Here is a 15401-nt window from a genome sequence, read left to right on the forward strand (position 1 = left end):
TTACTAAATCTTCTTGGAGAAATTTGCTCTTTATACAATACTTCTCTTTGTCTCTGAAATTTTCCTTACTCTGAGGCTTTCTCTGAAATTAGTATAGCTACTACCACTTTCCTGTGATTAATGCTGGCATGGCATTTCTTCATCCCTTCGCTTTCAACCCATCTGTGTTTTATATTTAAGATTCCTTTCTCAAAGACAATATATAGTTGGGTGTTACTTTTTCACTCTGTCAATCTCTGTCTTTTAATCGGTGTATTTAGACCATTCATATTTAAAGTGATTATTCCTGTGGTTGGATTAAAATCTATCATGTTTGTAACTTTTTTATTCATTGTGCTTATTTGCTTCCATTTTTTTCCCTTTCTTTTTCTGCCTGTTTGTTTAATTGAACATTTTATAGAGCATTTTGTGATTGTATTTTCTCTTCTCTCTTAGTCCATCAATTATACTTCTTTTAGAACATTTTATTGGTTTCCCTAGAGTTTGCAATATATATTTACAACTAACCATATCTACCCTGAATTAAGCTATATTGCTTCTTGTTTGGTGCTATACATCAACATATTTTGTCTCTCCTATTTTCTTTGTATTTCCCTAAGAATTTATTAAATAAGAGCCTTTCAGCTCTTTCAGCTATTAGATCAGATCAGTCGCTCAGTCGTGTCCGACTCTTTGCAACCCCATGAATTGCAGCATGCCAGGCGTCCCTGTCCATCACCAACTCCCGGAGTTCACTGAGACTCACGTCCATCGAGTCAGTGATGCCATCCAGCCATCTCATCCTCTGTCGTCCCCTTCTCCTCCTGCCCCCAATCCCTCCCAGCATCAGAGTCTTTGCCAATGAGTCAACTCTTCGCATGAGGTGGCCAAAGTACTGGCCAATGATGCTTTACCATCATTCCTTCCAAGGAAATCCCAGGGCTGATCTCCTTCAGAATGGCTGTTCTCCTTGCAGTCCAAGGGACTCTCAAGAGTCTTCTCCAACACCACAGTTCAAAAGCATCAATTCTTTGGCGCTCAGCCTTCTTCACAGTCCAACTCTCAGATCCATACATGACCACTGGAAAAACCATAGCCTTGACTAGACGAACCTTTGTTGGCAAAGTAATGTCTCTGCTTTTCAATATGCTATCTAGGTTGGTCATAACTTTCCTTCCAAGGAGTAAGCGTCTTTTAATTTCATGGCTGCAGTCACCATCTGTAGTGATTTTGGAGCCCCAAAATATAAAGTCTGACACTGTTTCCACTGTTTCCCCATCTATTTCCCATGAAGTGATGGGACCAGATGCCCTGATCTTTGTTTTCTGAATGTTGAGCTGTAAGCCAACTTTTTTACTCTCCACTTTCACTTTCATCAAGAGGCTTTTTAGTTCCTCTTCACTTTCTGCCATGAGGGTGGTGTCATCTGCATATCTGAGGTTATTGATATTTCTCCTGGCAATCTTGATTCCAGCTTGTGTTTCTTCCAGTCCAGCGTTTCTCATGATGTACTCTGCATATAAGTTAAATAAACAGGGTGACAATATACAGCCTTAACGAACTCCTTTTCCTATTTGGAACCAGTCTGTTGTTCCATGTCCAGTTCTAACTGTTGCTTCCTGACCTGCATACAAATTTCTCAAGAGGCAGATCAGGTGGTCTGGTATAATCCTCACTTATTATTATTCTGGAGCCCTCTTGATGAAGAGGTAAGGTACAGAGAAAGCATTCTTTAGTCCTATGATTAAATTCCAATCTTGTAGAGGAACTGTGTTCCTAGACTGTAATTTTTAGAATGACTTCTTAGATATTTTCTCTTTCCTCACTCCATTAAATGAGATAGAAGCCTAGAAGGAGCTGGATTTTGAGGTAATAGCCCTTCCCCTGGTTCCCCAGGAGTTTCTCATTCTCATGTAAATCCACATTCAGTCTCCATTTAAACTTACCATTTAAGTGTTTCTGTGGTCTATGACTCTAAGTGGCTTCTATTCCAGATAGCTGATCTCATCTGTGATTCTCTGGATTTGTCTATCAATCAGTTTTGGGGGTGACAGTTTGCCCTGTCACTTCAGTTTTCCTGTGTGTACATGAAATGCATTGATTTTCAGGTTGTTTAGCTTTTTTCTTTTTGTAAGGATGTCAGTGATGACTTCTTAGGTCTTTGCATTGTTAGAACTGAAACCAAAAATTGAACTTTTAAAACCACTACAACTTAGATTTTTTTCCTTAAAACTTTTATATTAAAATTATGGTTCTATTGTAATATTATCTTATAGCCAGAACATGCAACCTATTTAATTTCTCCTTATTATTATTTATTTAGATCAATTCAGGGCCCAATACTTGGTATGCTCTTGTGTTTATGACCAAGTTATTAATACATATATTTTGCAATTTTAAAAACTTATATCCCATATATCTTTTAAAATACACTTGTGGAGTTAAAAATATAAAGTAAAATTTTTTAACAACCTTGAAAGATTTGTCCATTAGTAGTCTTAAATGTTATTAAAATAAAGATATTGTGAATTTTGCTCTCTGTCTTGTTTACAATTCTTTAATATTAGTCACTGGCCCATTTTTTTACTTTTAACATTTTTAATGTCACTTTGTTTTTGTTGTATCTTTGGTAGTTGTATCAATCACAGCTGAATTGTATCTTTGATAGATGAAAATGTAATCTACATAAAATGACATATCTTCTTGCTTATAAATTTTGAGGGAACTTTTAATATCTAATGCTTCTCCATTTTTCTCCGTTTAAGAAAAACAGTATGTTTTCTTTACTTTTATCTTCTGTAAGATTTATAGTCTCATTTTCATTCTATTTGTTACCCTTATGATTTCTAATTAATTCTCAAGTATATGTTTCTCTAATTCAACACATCAAATGTGAAGCCAGCCCATTTGAGTTTAGTGTCTTTGAAATAAATAATTTAACACGGTTTTTTAACTTGCCCATATTTGGTTTGTTAAAATTTTTAATATACTCTGAAGTTTTTGGTTAAGTTTACTGTAAGTTTAGTATAAGTTTACTGCATTTATTACTATATGCAGTATATATCCTCTCTTTCTAGAATAGGTCTTCTGAAATTTTTTTTGTTTTTGAACCCTCTATATTCTGAAATATTATTAGGAGTTCCAAAGAATCAGCTTTTGCTCATGTAGATTATACCTATTAACATTTACCATATGAGAAAGTAGAACTTTAGACAATTAAATATATTTATTTATTCATTCATTTAATAATAATAATAATGTGAGGAACTCATTACTTGCTAATATAAATGACATATTTTATGAAAAATAACTATGTCTTCTAAAATAAACTAGTGAGATTAGCGATGTTCACATTTTTGCAAATCTAATAGCTGATTCTGTAGAAGACAGCTTGATTCTCCTATCTGCTTCTTCATTCAATCTCTTGTGATACCACTGGCCATGTATTCTCTGGAAAAATTTACTATACATTTGTAAGAGGATGAGAGAAAAAAAGGGTAAATAAAATCTTATATGAAAATAGTTTTGGCTTTGATGACACCTGAAAGGGTTTTGCACAAAATCCCCAGGGTCCCCAGATCACACTTTGAGAATTACTGTTGTAAAAGAATTTTGAGATGTACTTTCTGTTTTCAAATGAAATTTGCAGTTTTTAGACATTAGTATTTTAGCTGTTTTTAGTAATGCCTTCCACTTCTTGTATAACAGAACTTGCTGGTATTGATATCCTGATTCTCTTATTATAAACATCAACAAATAATTTGTCCCAGACCATGTGTCAGTAAGATTGGAGTAGATTATTGTATTGTAATGAGCTTCCCCAGTGGCTTAGCAGGTAAGGAATCCGCCTGCAACACAAGAGCCATAGGAGATGCAGGTTCGATCCCTGGGTTGGGAAGGTCCCGTAGAAGAGGAAATGCTGACCCACTCTAGCATTCTTGCCTGAAAAAAATCCCATGGATCAAGGAGCCTGGTGGGCTACAGTCCAAAGGGTTGCAAAGCATCGGACACGACTGAGCGACTAAGCACCACAGCACATTCCTTTAGAACAGACAGTTCTAAAAATCTCACGCGTCCCTGGCTGCTTCAGGGACTCCTCATCCTGGACTGTCTCTGACTGGTGGAGAGCCACCATCTGAAATGATAGCTGCCGCAGCAAGCTGGGGTACGGTGAGCACGACTCATGCGCTTGCTCCTAATTCCTCTCCCAAAGTGACACCCATCAGCACAAGAAGGCAAGAAGGTGCAACCCTACCTTTGCCCAGAAGGAAAGAACTCTGAGGGCTTCCCTGGTGCCTCTGATGGTACAGAATCCGCCTGCAATGCAGGAGACCTGGGTTCGATCCCTGGGTTGGGAAGATCCCCTGGAGGAGGGCGTGGCAACACACTCCAGTATCTTGCCTAGAATTCCATGGACAGAGGAGACTGGCAGGCTACTACTGTCCATGGGGTCACAAAAAGCTGGACACGACTGAGCAGCTAAGCACACACACAAAGAATATTGAACACTGAAGACTGTGTGACCAACACAGAGCGCGCGCGAGTAATGTGTTTTCTGAGCCTCTGTACAGCTATTTTTCTTTCACATTTCACACACGAATGACTGAACAGGGCATATATGTTTTACTCATTTCCTTTTAATTCTGAATCTACACACTAGCATAACTATTTTAGACAGTCAGATGTTTCAAATTTGCTTTCCCTTTCTCCTTTACAGTTTTTTTCCAGCTATGTTCTGGAAAAATTCTATTGTCTTTATTTTATGATCATTTGAGTTAAACTTTAAAAAAAAAAAAAAAATTCAGTAATCTTTTAAAATTTCCAGGCCCATTATCTTATTTTCTGGTCTTTTCTTCTTGGCATCCTGGACATAATATCATCTCTTATGTGTGTTTTGTTTTTTAAAGAAACTCTGTTTCCTGTAACATTTCTATTTATGCTGGAGTAATTTTTGCTCTCTGATCATCTTGGTTCCGCCCTTTCATGCTGTTGGTTTCCATGAACGGCTGTGGTGTGTAATTGTTCATTCTTAAGGGCAAGGCACTGATAAGCTAGCTTGGGACTCCATTTAATGAGATGGGCTTGAAAACTTGTGGCTTTTCCGGGTGGATCCCAAATGGCCAAAGGCGAAGAAGTTTTTTTCCTGAGTCATTTGCAGTTTCCTTAAGAAGGAACCTCTAGTCTCCTGCCTAGATGGAGAAGTTCTGTGTCGGGGTCAGGGAGGAGTAAGGGAGCGCATTGATTTATATTTTCTCCTTTCAAACAACCCCTCTGTTTTCATTCTTGTGTCTTCTTCCCTGCCTGCTCTACCTCCCCAGGGGCCTCTAAGGCACACTAGGCCTCTCTCTGACCCCTGGGAGCATCCACCACCAGTAATAGTGATGAACGTTCTGACCACTTTTTCAGACTTTGGTTTAAGTATCCCATCTAATCCTTTTATCTTAGTCATTATGACTTTAATTCCTTTACTAATGTTTTATAGGACTCTCTAGCGAGAGAGGAGAAAAACACTTGTTTTCAATCAACTATCTTTAACCAGAAGTCCTTTTCGTTTTTTAAGGAATTCAATGAAGAAATGGATTTTTTTTCTATCATGATGTGTATTTGGAGAATGGGAAATTCCAATGACCCTCTTACTGTGGGATAAAAAATATCCTATGAGTCTATATACCTTTTAGCAACACCAAGAAGTGGATTAAGAAATTATCAGCAAGGGATACAATTTATCAAGCAAGAATCAGAATTACAAAGCTTTTTGAGTACTAAAATTACTTCTCAGAGATGTGGTTATGTCTGAAATCCAGAGCTCTTATAGTTCTTAGTGCATATAACACTTCCACAGACAGGTTAAGATACAGAACAACCCTGTCCTAGTTTTGAATAGTCATACACACCTCTATATTAGACCAAAGAAAACGACATATTCTCAACATTTAATTGAAATTTTATCAGATAAAAGTCTTCAACCTAATGTTATGATGTGGAATGCCATTCCTGCCTCTGCAGTTACAGATGGGAGTGGTCTATTTCTTTTATACCTTCCAGAGATTTCTTCTATTTGTTATTAACTAAGAAGACTTTCAGTTCAGTGGTAGATTCTGTAGTATTATCTCAGTTTATTTTTTATTTCTTTGTAACTTTTTTTTTTGATGATGTGTATTTGTCAGAATTCTTCAGAGAAACAGAACCAATAGGCTGTATTGTGTGTATGTGTGTGTGTGTGTGTGTATGTGTGGAAAGAGAGAGAGATCTATTAATAAGGAATTGTCTCACACAATAATGGAGGCCAGCAAGTCCGAAGTCTGCTATGGGCCAGCAGCCCAGAGACCCTGCAGAGTCTCTGAAAGTAGTCAGCTGGAGAATTCCTTCTTAGTCAAGGAGGTTGGTCTTTTGTTTTATTCAGGCCTTCAACTGATTGGATGAGGCCCAGCTCACATTATGTAGGGCAAACTGCTTACTCAAATTTCACCAATTTAACATAAAATAGTAGTCTTATCCTCCCAATCCCTCCAGTTTGACACTTAAAATTAACCATCACAATATCATTATAAATTCCTATAAAGTTTTATCATTTTAAATTTCAATGTTTTCCAAAGAGAGTTTGGGTGAAAGTCTCTTTACGGTAATTGTAAGTAGCACAGGGTGAACTCTTTCTAGGTTCAGGTCTTCCTTAAGCCCAGTGTGTTCTTCCACTACACCCTCGATTATTCTCTAAGTAGATTCAATCTATTCCGGCCCTTCCACAAGAGCATAGTTTTATCCATGTGGACTCTCCACTGAGTATCTATCATCAAAAAGGCAAATAACACATGTTGGTGGGGATGTAGAGAAAAGGGAGCCTTCCTATATCGCTGATGTAAATTGGTGCAGCTGTTGTAGAAAACAATATGGAACTTCCTCAAAAAACTAAAAATACAATATGACTCAGCAATTTCACTCTTGGGTATATATCTGAAAAAAGCAATAACACCAATTTAAAAGATATATGCACCCCAGTTCTTCTAGCAGCATTAGTTGCCATTGCCTTTATATATATATATATGGATTCCCTGGAGCCTCAGATGGTAAAGAATCTGCCTGAAATGCAGGAAACTCGGGTTCAATCCCTGGGTCAGGAAGAATCCTGTGGAGAAGGGAATGGCTACCCACTCCAGTATTCTTGCCTGGAGAATCTCATGGACAGAGAAGTCTGGTGGGCTACAGTCTATGGGAGTTGCAAAGAATTGGAAATGATTGAGTGACTTAGCTTTCTTTTCATATATATATATTAACTTTCTTTTCATATATATATATTCCATATATATATGGAATACTGTATGCTATGCTGTGCTTAGTCACTCGATCTTTGTGACCCCATGGACTGTAGCCCACCAGGCTCCTCTGTCCTTGGGATTCTCCAGGCAAGAATACTGGAGTGCGGTGCCATTTCTTTTTCCATATGGAATACTACTCAGCAATAAATAATGAATGAAATTTTGCCAGTTGCCACAACATATATGGATACTAAGTGAAGTAAGTCAGACAGAGAAAGATAAATACTGGATGATATCACTTACATATGGAATCTAAAAACTACAACCAACTAATGAATATAACAAAGAAGAAGCAGATTCATAGATTTAGAACTCAAACTAGCGATTACCAGTGGGGAGAAATGGGGGAGAGGGAATTTAGAGTGGAAGACTGGGAGATACAAACTACTGAGTGTAACATAGCCTACAATGATGTATTGTACAACATGGGGAATTATAGATAGTATTTTGTCATAACTGTAAATAGAATGTAACCTTGAAAAATTGTATAAAAATATATGCAGTGAATATTCATGTAGAAAAAAGAATAGTCATTATAATATACCATTTTATATATAAAAGCATTCAGAAGCTATAAAAAAAAGAAAATAAAATCTAAGGAAAGTTATGACCAACCTAGACAGCATATTAAAAAGCAGAGACATTACTTTGCCAACAAAGGTCCATCTAGTCAAGGCTATGGTTTTTCCAGTGGTCATGTATGGATGTGAGAATTGGACTGTGAAGAAAGCTGAGCACCAAAGAATTGATGCTTTTGAACTGTGGTGTTGGAAAAGACTCTTGAGAGTCCCTTGGACTTCAAGGAGATCTAACCAGTCCATCATAAAGGAGATAAGTCCTGGGTGTTCATTGGAAGCTGAAACTCCAATACTTTGGCTACCTGATGCGAAGAGCTGACTCATTTGAAAAGACCCTGATGCTGGGAAAGATTGAGGGCAGGAGGAGAAGGGGACGACAGAAGATGAGATGGTTGGATGGCATCACCAATTTGATGAACATGGGTTTGGGTGGACTCTGGGAGTTGGTGATAGACAGGGAGGCCTGGTGTGCTGTGGTTCATGGGGTTGCAAAGAGTTGGACATGACTGAGCGACTGAACTGAACTGAACTGAGCTTTCATATCGTGTCTTTGTTTTTCAGAATGATCACAAGGGACCAGAACCTGGAGGAGCAGCACCCAGAGGAGCAGCTCTGCTATGAGTTCATATTCATGCTCTTCAAAGAAAAGAAGGTGGAGATCGCAGGTGCCATACCAAAGCCATTTCCTTTCCTCATGGGCTTGCGAGATCGGGGCTTCATCTCTGAGCCAATGTACCAGGTAAGTGAGGGGAATTCCCTCTTGATAACCAGACCCACACTATCTTCTGCCAAATTTAAAATGCAATGAACAGGCTAAAGGGCCTCCTTTGAACAGGGACCTTCGCCATCCTGCCAGTTAGGAGGGGATAGGAGAAGCAGCATCACAGACAATATTCCTTCTTCTGTAGTAAATGGGAGAGGGCCATGGCGATGGAAATGTGGTGACACCGGAAATGGGAATGAGACACAGGTGGGAGCGTCTTAGATCCACTGACACAATGTAATAACAATAACAAAATTAAAGTGAAGAAGTGAGTTGGGCAACATTTCATCACAAAGCCCTCTTCTTTTACACGCTTGAATCTGAAGTGAGTGAACTCACAGGGAAGTTGTGTCACGCTAGGATGAATTCGGAACACGGTGCTTGCTGCTGTCTCTTGCTGACAGTTTGTTGTTCTTTAGACATTTCTGGATGCAGAATGTGCTGTGGGCCTTCCTGGGAATCTGGGGGCAAGTCATCATTTTGTCTTTGTGATTTTTCTTCGCCCTTTGGCCATGTTCATAGGAGTGGAGAGTGGTTGCCAGGTTTCCTGGAAGCGAGGGCAGTGGTTATTGTCTGGTCAACAAAATGGCCACTCAATACCAGTAAGGACCACTCCTGAAGCATCCTGGCCAGGCTCTTAAAGTCCCCACACCACATTCAACTTTGAACTTATTTTTATTCTACAGAATTGCTCTCTTAAATGGACATCAGTGTCAGAGAGGCAGGTTAACAAAATAAGAGTCTATTTTTACAATGGAGGATATTTTAGATGTCATCCAAATATATGTAGTGAAAGTGAAAGTCACTCAGTGGTGTCCGACTCTTTGTGAACCTGTGGACTATACAGTCCATGGAATTCTCCAGGCCAGATACTGGAGTGGGTAGCCGTTCCCCTTCTCCAGGGGATCTTCCCAACCCACAGATTGAACCCAAGTCTCCCGCATTGTAGGTGAATTCTTTACCAGCTGAACCACAAGGGAAGCCCGAGAATACCGGAGTGGACACTGGTGGTGGTGATTTAGTTGCTAAGATGTGTCCGACTCTTATGACCCCATGGACTGTAGCCCGCCATGCTCCTCTGTCCATGAGATTCTCCTGGCAAGAATACTGGAGTGGGTTGCCATTTCCTTCTCCAGGGGATCTTCCCAATCTAGGAATTGAACTGGGGTCTCCCCTGCATTGCAGGCAGATTCTTTACCAACTGAGCTATCAGGGAACCAGTCCAAATATATGTAACATTCTAACACTTCACCAGGGAACAAATTTGTTTATTTCTGATCTGAGCCTCCCATAACCCATATACTCAAAGCTACATAATTCTCCATTCAATATTTTTTAAGGATTTTCAAGAAGCTTGTAGAAATCTGGTCCCTGTGGAAAGAGTGGCGTATAACGCTCTCGATGAGCTGGAGAAGAAATTTGACAAGACAGTTCTGGAAGCCCTGTTCAGCAAGGTTAACCTGAAGGCCTATCCTAATTTACTTCAGATTTGCAATACCTTCCAAAACGGTAATTAGAGCTTTCAACAACTTTTGGGGACTCAAGTCTACTTCATTCACTGATTCGTTCATTCACTTTTCATATATTTGCAAGTTATTTTACTGAGTGACTACCTAGTGGCAGGTAAAATGGGAAAGAAAACACACATCATCTGGGTCTCCATGGAGCTTACACGTAATAAGGGTGACACCTTAACCCAGTAATACCGCAAATGATTGCTCAGCCAGGATCTATATTTGAAGCTGAGAAGCATACGATTTGAGTCTCTACTTTTTTGGAGGGAGGCATGAATTATGCCCTTTTGTTGGAAAGGAGGGAGCCTTCCCTAATACTTGCAGACACACTCAAAGACGAAAAGATTTTCTTTGTAGGAAAAAATTTGTCATTCGGGGCAGTCACATGCCAACTTACTTCCCCTAACAGAGTGGAGAACTTGCAGGAGAAGGCCAGTACCTACCCATGCATTGGTGAGGGGCAGCATGGGAAAGCTATATCAGGAAAAAGAGACAGTAGGCTTGCAGAACCACGTGGCTACTAAAGGGAGGGTGGGCGGGAGGATTTGGAAGCCCCTTCTGGAAAGGGGAGTTGGAGGGGATTTTTGAAGGTTGGACATCCTGTGCTAAGGAATTTGAAATTTATTATTTGAGAAATAAAGAAGTAATATAAGATTTTTGAGCAGAGATAAAGTAAAAGAAGTCAGTATAAAGGATGGGATGTGTTTATTTGTGAAAATTATGTTTTGTAAAATAAGAGCTATCTCATTTCCTCAGTGCTCTATCGAAGTCCAAAAAAAGAAATAAAGAAAAGCCACAAATTTCAAGTCAATACTATATATGTAACCATGGTGTCCCCAGGCCACGGGTAGGAAGGGAAAGGTGGTTACCTTTACTGCCCACATCTCAGGGGCTCTGACCTTCTCCCAATACTGTAAGGATTCTTCTCCCTGGACCCCAGCACCCACATCACATGTGTTAATTTCTGGGGCTTCCTGTGCTGAGACGTCCTACCCACCAGGCTTGCCATTACCAAGCTCCTGGTCTAATGCAGCTGCCCACCTGCCCCCAGAGGAGGTTGTTGCTGGTACCTTCCAGGCCCAGCTGTCCACAGGAGCTTAGGGTCTGCAGCCCGGAGCCAAGATGCTGGTAGGAGGGGTCGGAGAAACACCTCCACTCCCATCACTGAAATGCCTGCTTCTGGAGCCTCCTTACATTTCTAAAACCTCTCACCCACACAGCATTTGCCCCCCATGTCCTCTTCCAAAGCTGGCCCGGGCATGAAGTCAAGGTGTCCTGGAGATGGAAAAAGCATCTCTTACTGCCCTGAACCCTCAGTGGGTATTGACCCCCCACCCCCCGCCTCATGAGGTGTGCTCCTGCCATCCATCCTTCTAGCAGCATCTTCTGTGAGTGTCTTTCTCTATTTCTTGAGTGTTTTTTCCTCATATCTTGTGAGTCTTGCTTTTCCAAGTATGTGTGCTGAGTCACCTTGAAATGCAGTTTTGATGTCAGGGTGCCTTGGCCTGGTTTCTTGTGCTTGTTACCATCTCCTGGGTCACTGGTACAGCTATGGCAGTGTTTACTTCCTGTTTGTGCCGTTCATAAAATAGTCGCTTCCTGTCTGTGTCTTTCAGACAGGGTCTTTCCCTGTTTCCTGGATCTCTCCCCACCCATCCCACCCCAGGGAAATAAGAGTTTCTCTTCAGTGTTGTGTCTCTATAACCAGATCTTCTTCCATGGCTCAAGATCTTTTTTCCTTCTTTCCTTCTTCCCTCCCTCCATTCTTTCCTTCCTTCCTTTTTCTCTTCTTTTTAAAATCTTCATCTTCTAAAGACGTTGGGGTTTTCTTCTATAACATAGGTCTATTTCTTTAAAAACATTACCTTTCTCTTGAAGAAATCCTTCTGCTTCTTCCCTAGTCTTAGTTGCACATAGAATTTACAAAGCACATTCCACATTTATTATTTATTTTAAATTGGCTTTCATTGTTTCCTGATCATTTGGAAAGGGCATTGACCCCTGTTTACAACTTTCCACTATCTATTCTTTTTTAAACCTTGAGAGGCGTGTTCAGTGTGGAACAGCTGTAAGATTACAGGGGCAGCATCAAGTCTCACAGGACTTGAGAGACCCACTGAAGCCCAGGGTTTCCTGAGGGCTGGAAGGTTTTCCCTGAACTGTGGGAGTCAAGGATGTGCCTGGATGCATAACTGTGAGATGCAACTCCTGGTTCCCATCTGAGATCTCTACTTGTCTTTCCTTTCTCTTCTCAGCAATTCGTGACAAATTCTATTACCAAATCCTTGATGAAGAAGAGACAAAGGAGATGCTCAACTCACAATTAAACCATGAACAAGGTAATTCTGACTTGACAGAAGCTTGTTTTCTCATCTGCTAAGAAAGAAGGAGATCAGAGGTCAGGGGACCGAGCTCTTGGTGCAGCAGGAGATGAGGAAACCAGAGCAGCAGCGTGTGCGTGGGCTCCAGTTAAGCAACCAGATTTGGAATCCAAGAATATTACCAGGCAGCTGTGACAGCCAAGAAGGCAGAACATAAATCTGAGAGAGGTCTCACTGTAACCGTGAGGCAGAATTAAGGGGAAGAACTGATCGCAGTAGCCGTGAGTTAGGAATTCAGTGGACTTGGGAAAGAATAAGGGTTTGGTATTATTTGGACTTCTCTGGTGGCTTAGATGGTAAAGAATCCGCCTGCCAATGCAGGACACCCAGGTTTGATCCCTGGATGAGCAAGATCCCCGGAGGAGGAAATGGCAACCCACTCCATTATTCTGGCCTGAAAAATCCCATGGACAGAGGAGACTGGTGGGCAAGAGTCCACGGGGTTGCAAAGAGTCAGACACGACCGAGTGTGTAACATACAGAGATAGAGAAGTCCAAAGAGGAAGCCACCGATGTGTCAAAAGAAGGAACTATTGTAACATTTGCTCATAATAAAAGAGAAGAAGAGAGAAAGGAGTAATTGTATGCAGAAGAAAATATGGAGGAAATAGTGTTTTGTAGAAAAGAAGAAAAGGAAAAGGAAAGGAGTAAAAAGGAAAGAAGAGAACCAAGGGCAGTAATAAATTTCTGGCAATAGTTACAACACACAACATCCATGAACCAGTAGACACACGGTCAACAATTGACATGGATCAACTTGCTTAATGCTCACATATGCAATATGTAATTTTGTAACCAGTATGCACGGTTTCTAACTTTTTAATCACTTCATTCATATTAGTACTAATAGTTATTCATTCTAAGACATTAATTGAAAATTATTGTTTCTTTCTAAGTTACTGTAATTCAAATATTTCTTTATCAGGAGCATCTCACTTAATTCTCATAACAATCCTGTCATAAGGGTTTTGTTACTCCCATTTTTCAGGAGAAGAAACAGAGGTGTGAAGGTAGCTAGAGATTTAATGAGTGAAAACTCCCTTGAAACCCAGGAAAATTGTCTCCATCCTTAAGCCAAATGGTCAACAGTAAATTTAATTAGTTGTTAAATGTTGGGTTTTTTTTTTTCCCTTGGAAATGACCAGTGCAAGAAAAAACCGCAGAATGGCTTTGCAGAATACCATGAATATGTATCTTTAATTTGTATTTATACCTCAAAGATTACATATTTTAGACATGTATTAATACATTTATGTAACATTTTGATGTATTTAATAATACTTATTCTTTTGAATGATGACCAATTGCTAAAAGTATAAAATGTACATTAAAAAGTACAAAGTATGTAAAAAATATATTTAGAGATTCATCTACTACTGGGAATAGTGGAAATGAGAATGGGTGGTGGAAGGATTCATAACAGTTATTAGTAAAGAGTAAAAGGTTCATCACATAGAATGATGGAGAATGTACAAAGAATTCCTATGAATGAATTAAAAAAAAAAAAAACACCACCAATTTAAAAAAGTGACAGAAGTCTTGAAGAGACATTTCACTCAGAAGATATAAAATGGCCAATAAGGACATAAGTGAAGTGAACATTAGTCGTTGGGGAAAAGCCACAGCAAGCTACCATTTGGTTATTAGAATCGCTAAAATTAAAAATAGTGACAACACCAAATGCTGGAGGGACCTGTGGAGCAACTAGAACTCCTTTATGTATGTTGCTGATTTGAATATAAAGTGATATAACCACCTTGAAAAACTGTTTAGCAGTCTCTTATAAAGTTAAACATAACTCACCACCCAGCAGTTCCACTCCTAAGTATATTTTCATAAGGAATGAAAACATATGTTCATACAAAGATTTGTACAACAATGTTATTGTAGCTTTATTCCTAATAGCTAAAATCTGGAACCAATTCAAATTTTCATCAATAAGAGAGGGAATAAACTGTGATATATTTATTAAATGCAATATTATTCAGCAATATAAGGAATGAATTGCTGATACAGGTAACCACAAGGATGAATCTCAGAAACATGTTGAGAAAAAGAAGCCAGTTACAGAAGGACTGTGTGATCATATTGACGTGAGCATCCCTACAGACAAGTCTCTTCTCTGGATACTGCCTGAGTTCTGTCATTTCCTTGTTGCTCTCTTTAGTGTCCTTGGAACACTCACCTCTCCAAATGAACAGTGTAAGAGGATTTGAAAGTATGCCCAGACTGCTGCCATATAATAGGCAAGGTAACTGTCATTTAATTTGTCAATTTCAAATTAAATACAAAGATTTGTACAACAATGTTATTGTAGCTTTATTCCTAATAGCTAAAATCTGGAACCAATTCAGATTTTCATCAATAAGAGAGGGAATAAACTGTGATATATTTATTAAATGCAATATTATTCAGCGATATAAGGAATGAACTACTGATATAGGTAACCACAAGGATGAATCTCAGAAACATGTTGAGAAAAAGAAGCCAGTTACAGAAGGACTGTGTGATCATATTGACATGGCATATGTTTAATCCTTAGTGTAGTAAGAAACTACACTATGTAGGAACACAATCTAATTTTCATTTTCAAATATCCCAAATAGCTGAAGTAAAAATGACACATTTCCTTGTTGCTCTCTTTAGTGTCCTTGGAACACTCACCTCTCCAAATGAACAGTGTAAGAGGATTTGAAAGTATGCCCAGATTACTGCCATATAATAGGCAAGGTAACTGTCATTTAATTTGTCAATTTCAATTCTGTATCAAATCTTTGTTTTCTTGTCTTCATGGAAGCAAAGCCTACCTTCTATCTCCTATCCTAAGCCTCTGCCAGATCCCACTTCTACCTGCTCTTACCTGCTCATAGATG

At 39.3% G+C, this 15401-nt stretch overlaps 1 protein-coding gene across 6 annotated transcripts in view; it reads left to right on the top strand.

Annotated features, from left to right (window-relative positions):
• Positions 1–15401, top strand: part of LOC129646850 (nuclear body protein SP140-like protein) — an 84649-nt gene that overhangs the window by 7016 nt on the left and 62232 nt on the right. For 4 of the 6 annotated variants that reach the window (XM_055573695.1, XM_055573691.1, XM_055573693.1 and 1 more), the window contains 5 exons: positions 8432–8609; positions 9974–10142; positions 12403–12486; positions 14696–14779; positions 15175–15258. In XM_055573695.1, coding sequence (XP_055429670.1) covers positions 8432–8609; positions 9974–10142; positions 12403–12486; positions 14696–14779; positions 15175–15258 — 599 coding nt within the window. The remainder of the gene's footprint in view (positions 1–8431; positions 8610–9973; positions 10143–12402; positions 12487–14695; positions 14780–15174; positions 15259–15401) is intronic. The other 2 variants (XM_055573694.1, XM_055573697.1) reach the window with 2 other exon arrangements.

The sequence above is a fragment of the Bubalus kerabau genome, chromosome 3 (genome assembly GCF_029407905.1).
Source record: "Bubalus kerabau isolate K-KA32 ecotype Philippines breed swamp buffalo chromosome 3, PCC_UOA_SB_1v2, whole genome shotgun sequence".
Taxonomy (NCBI): domain Eukaryota; kingdom Metazoa; phylum Chordata; class Mammalia; order Artiodactyla; family Bovidae; genus Bubalus; species Bubalus kerabau.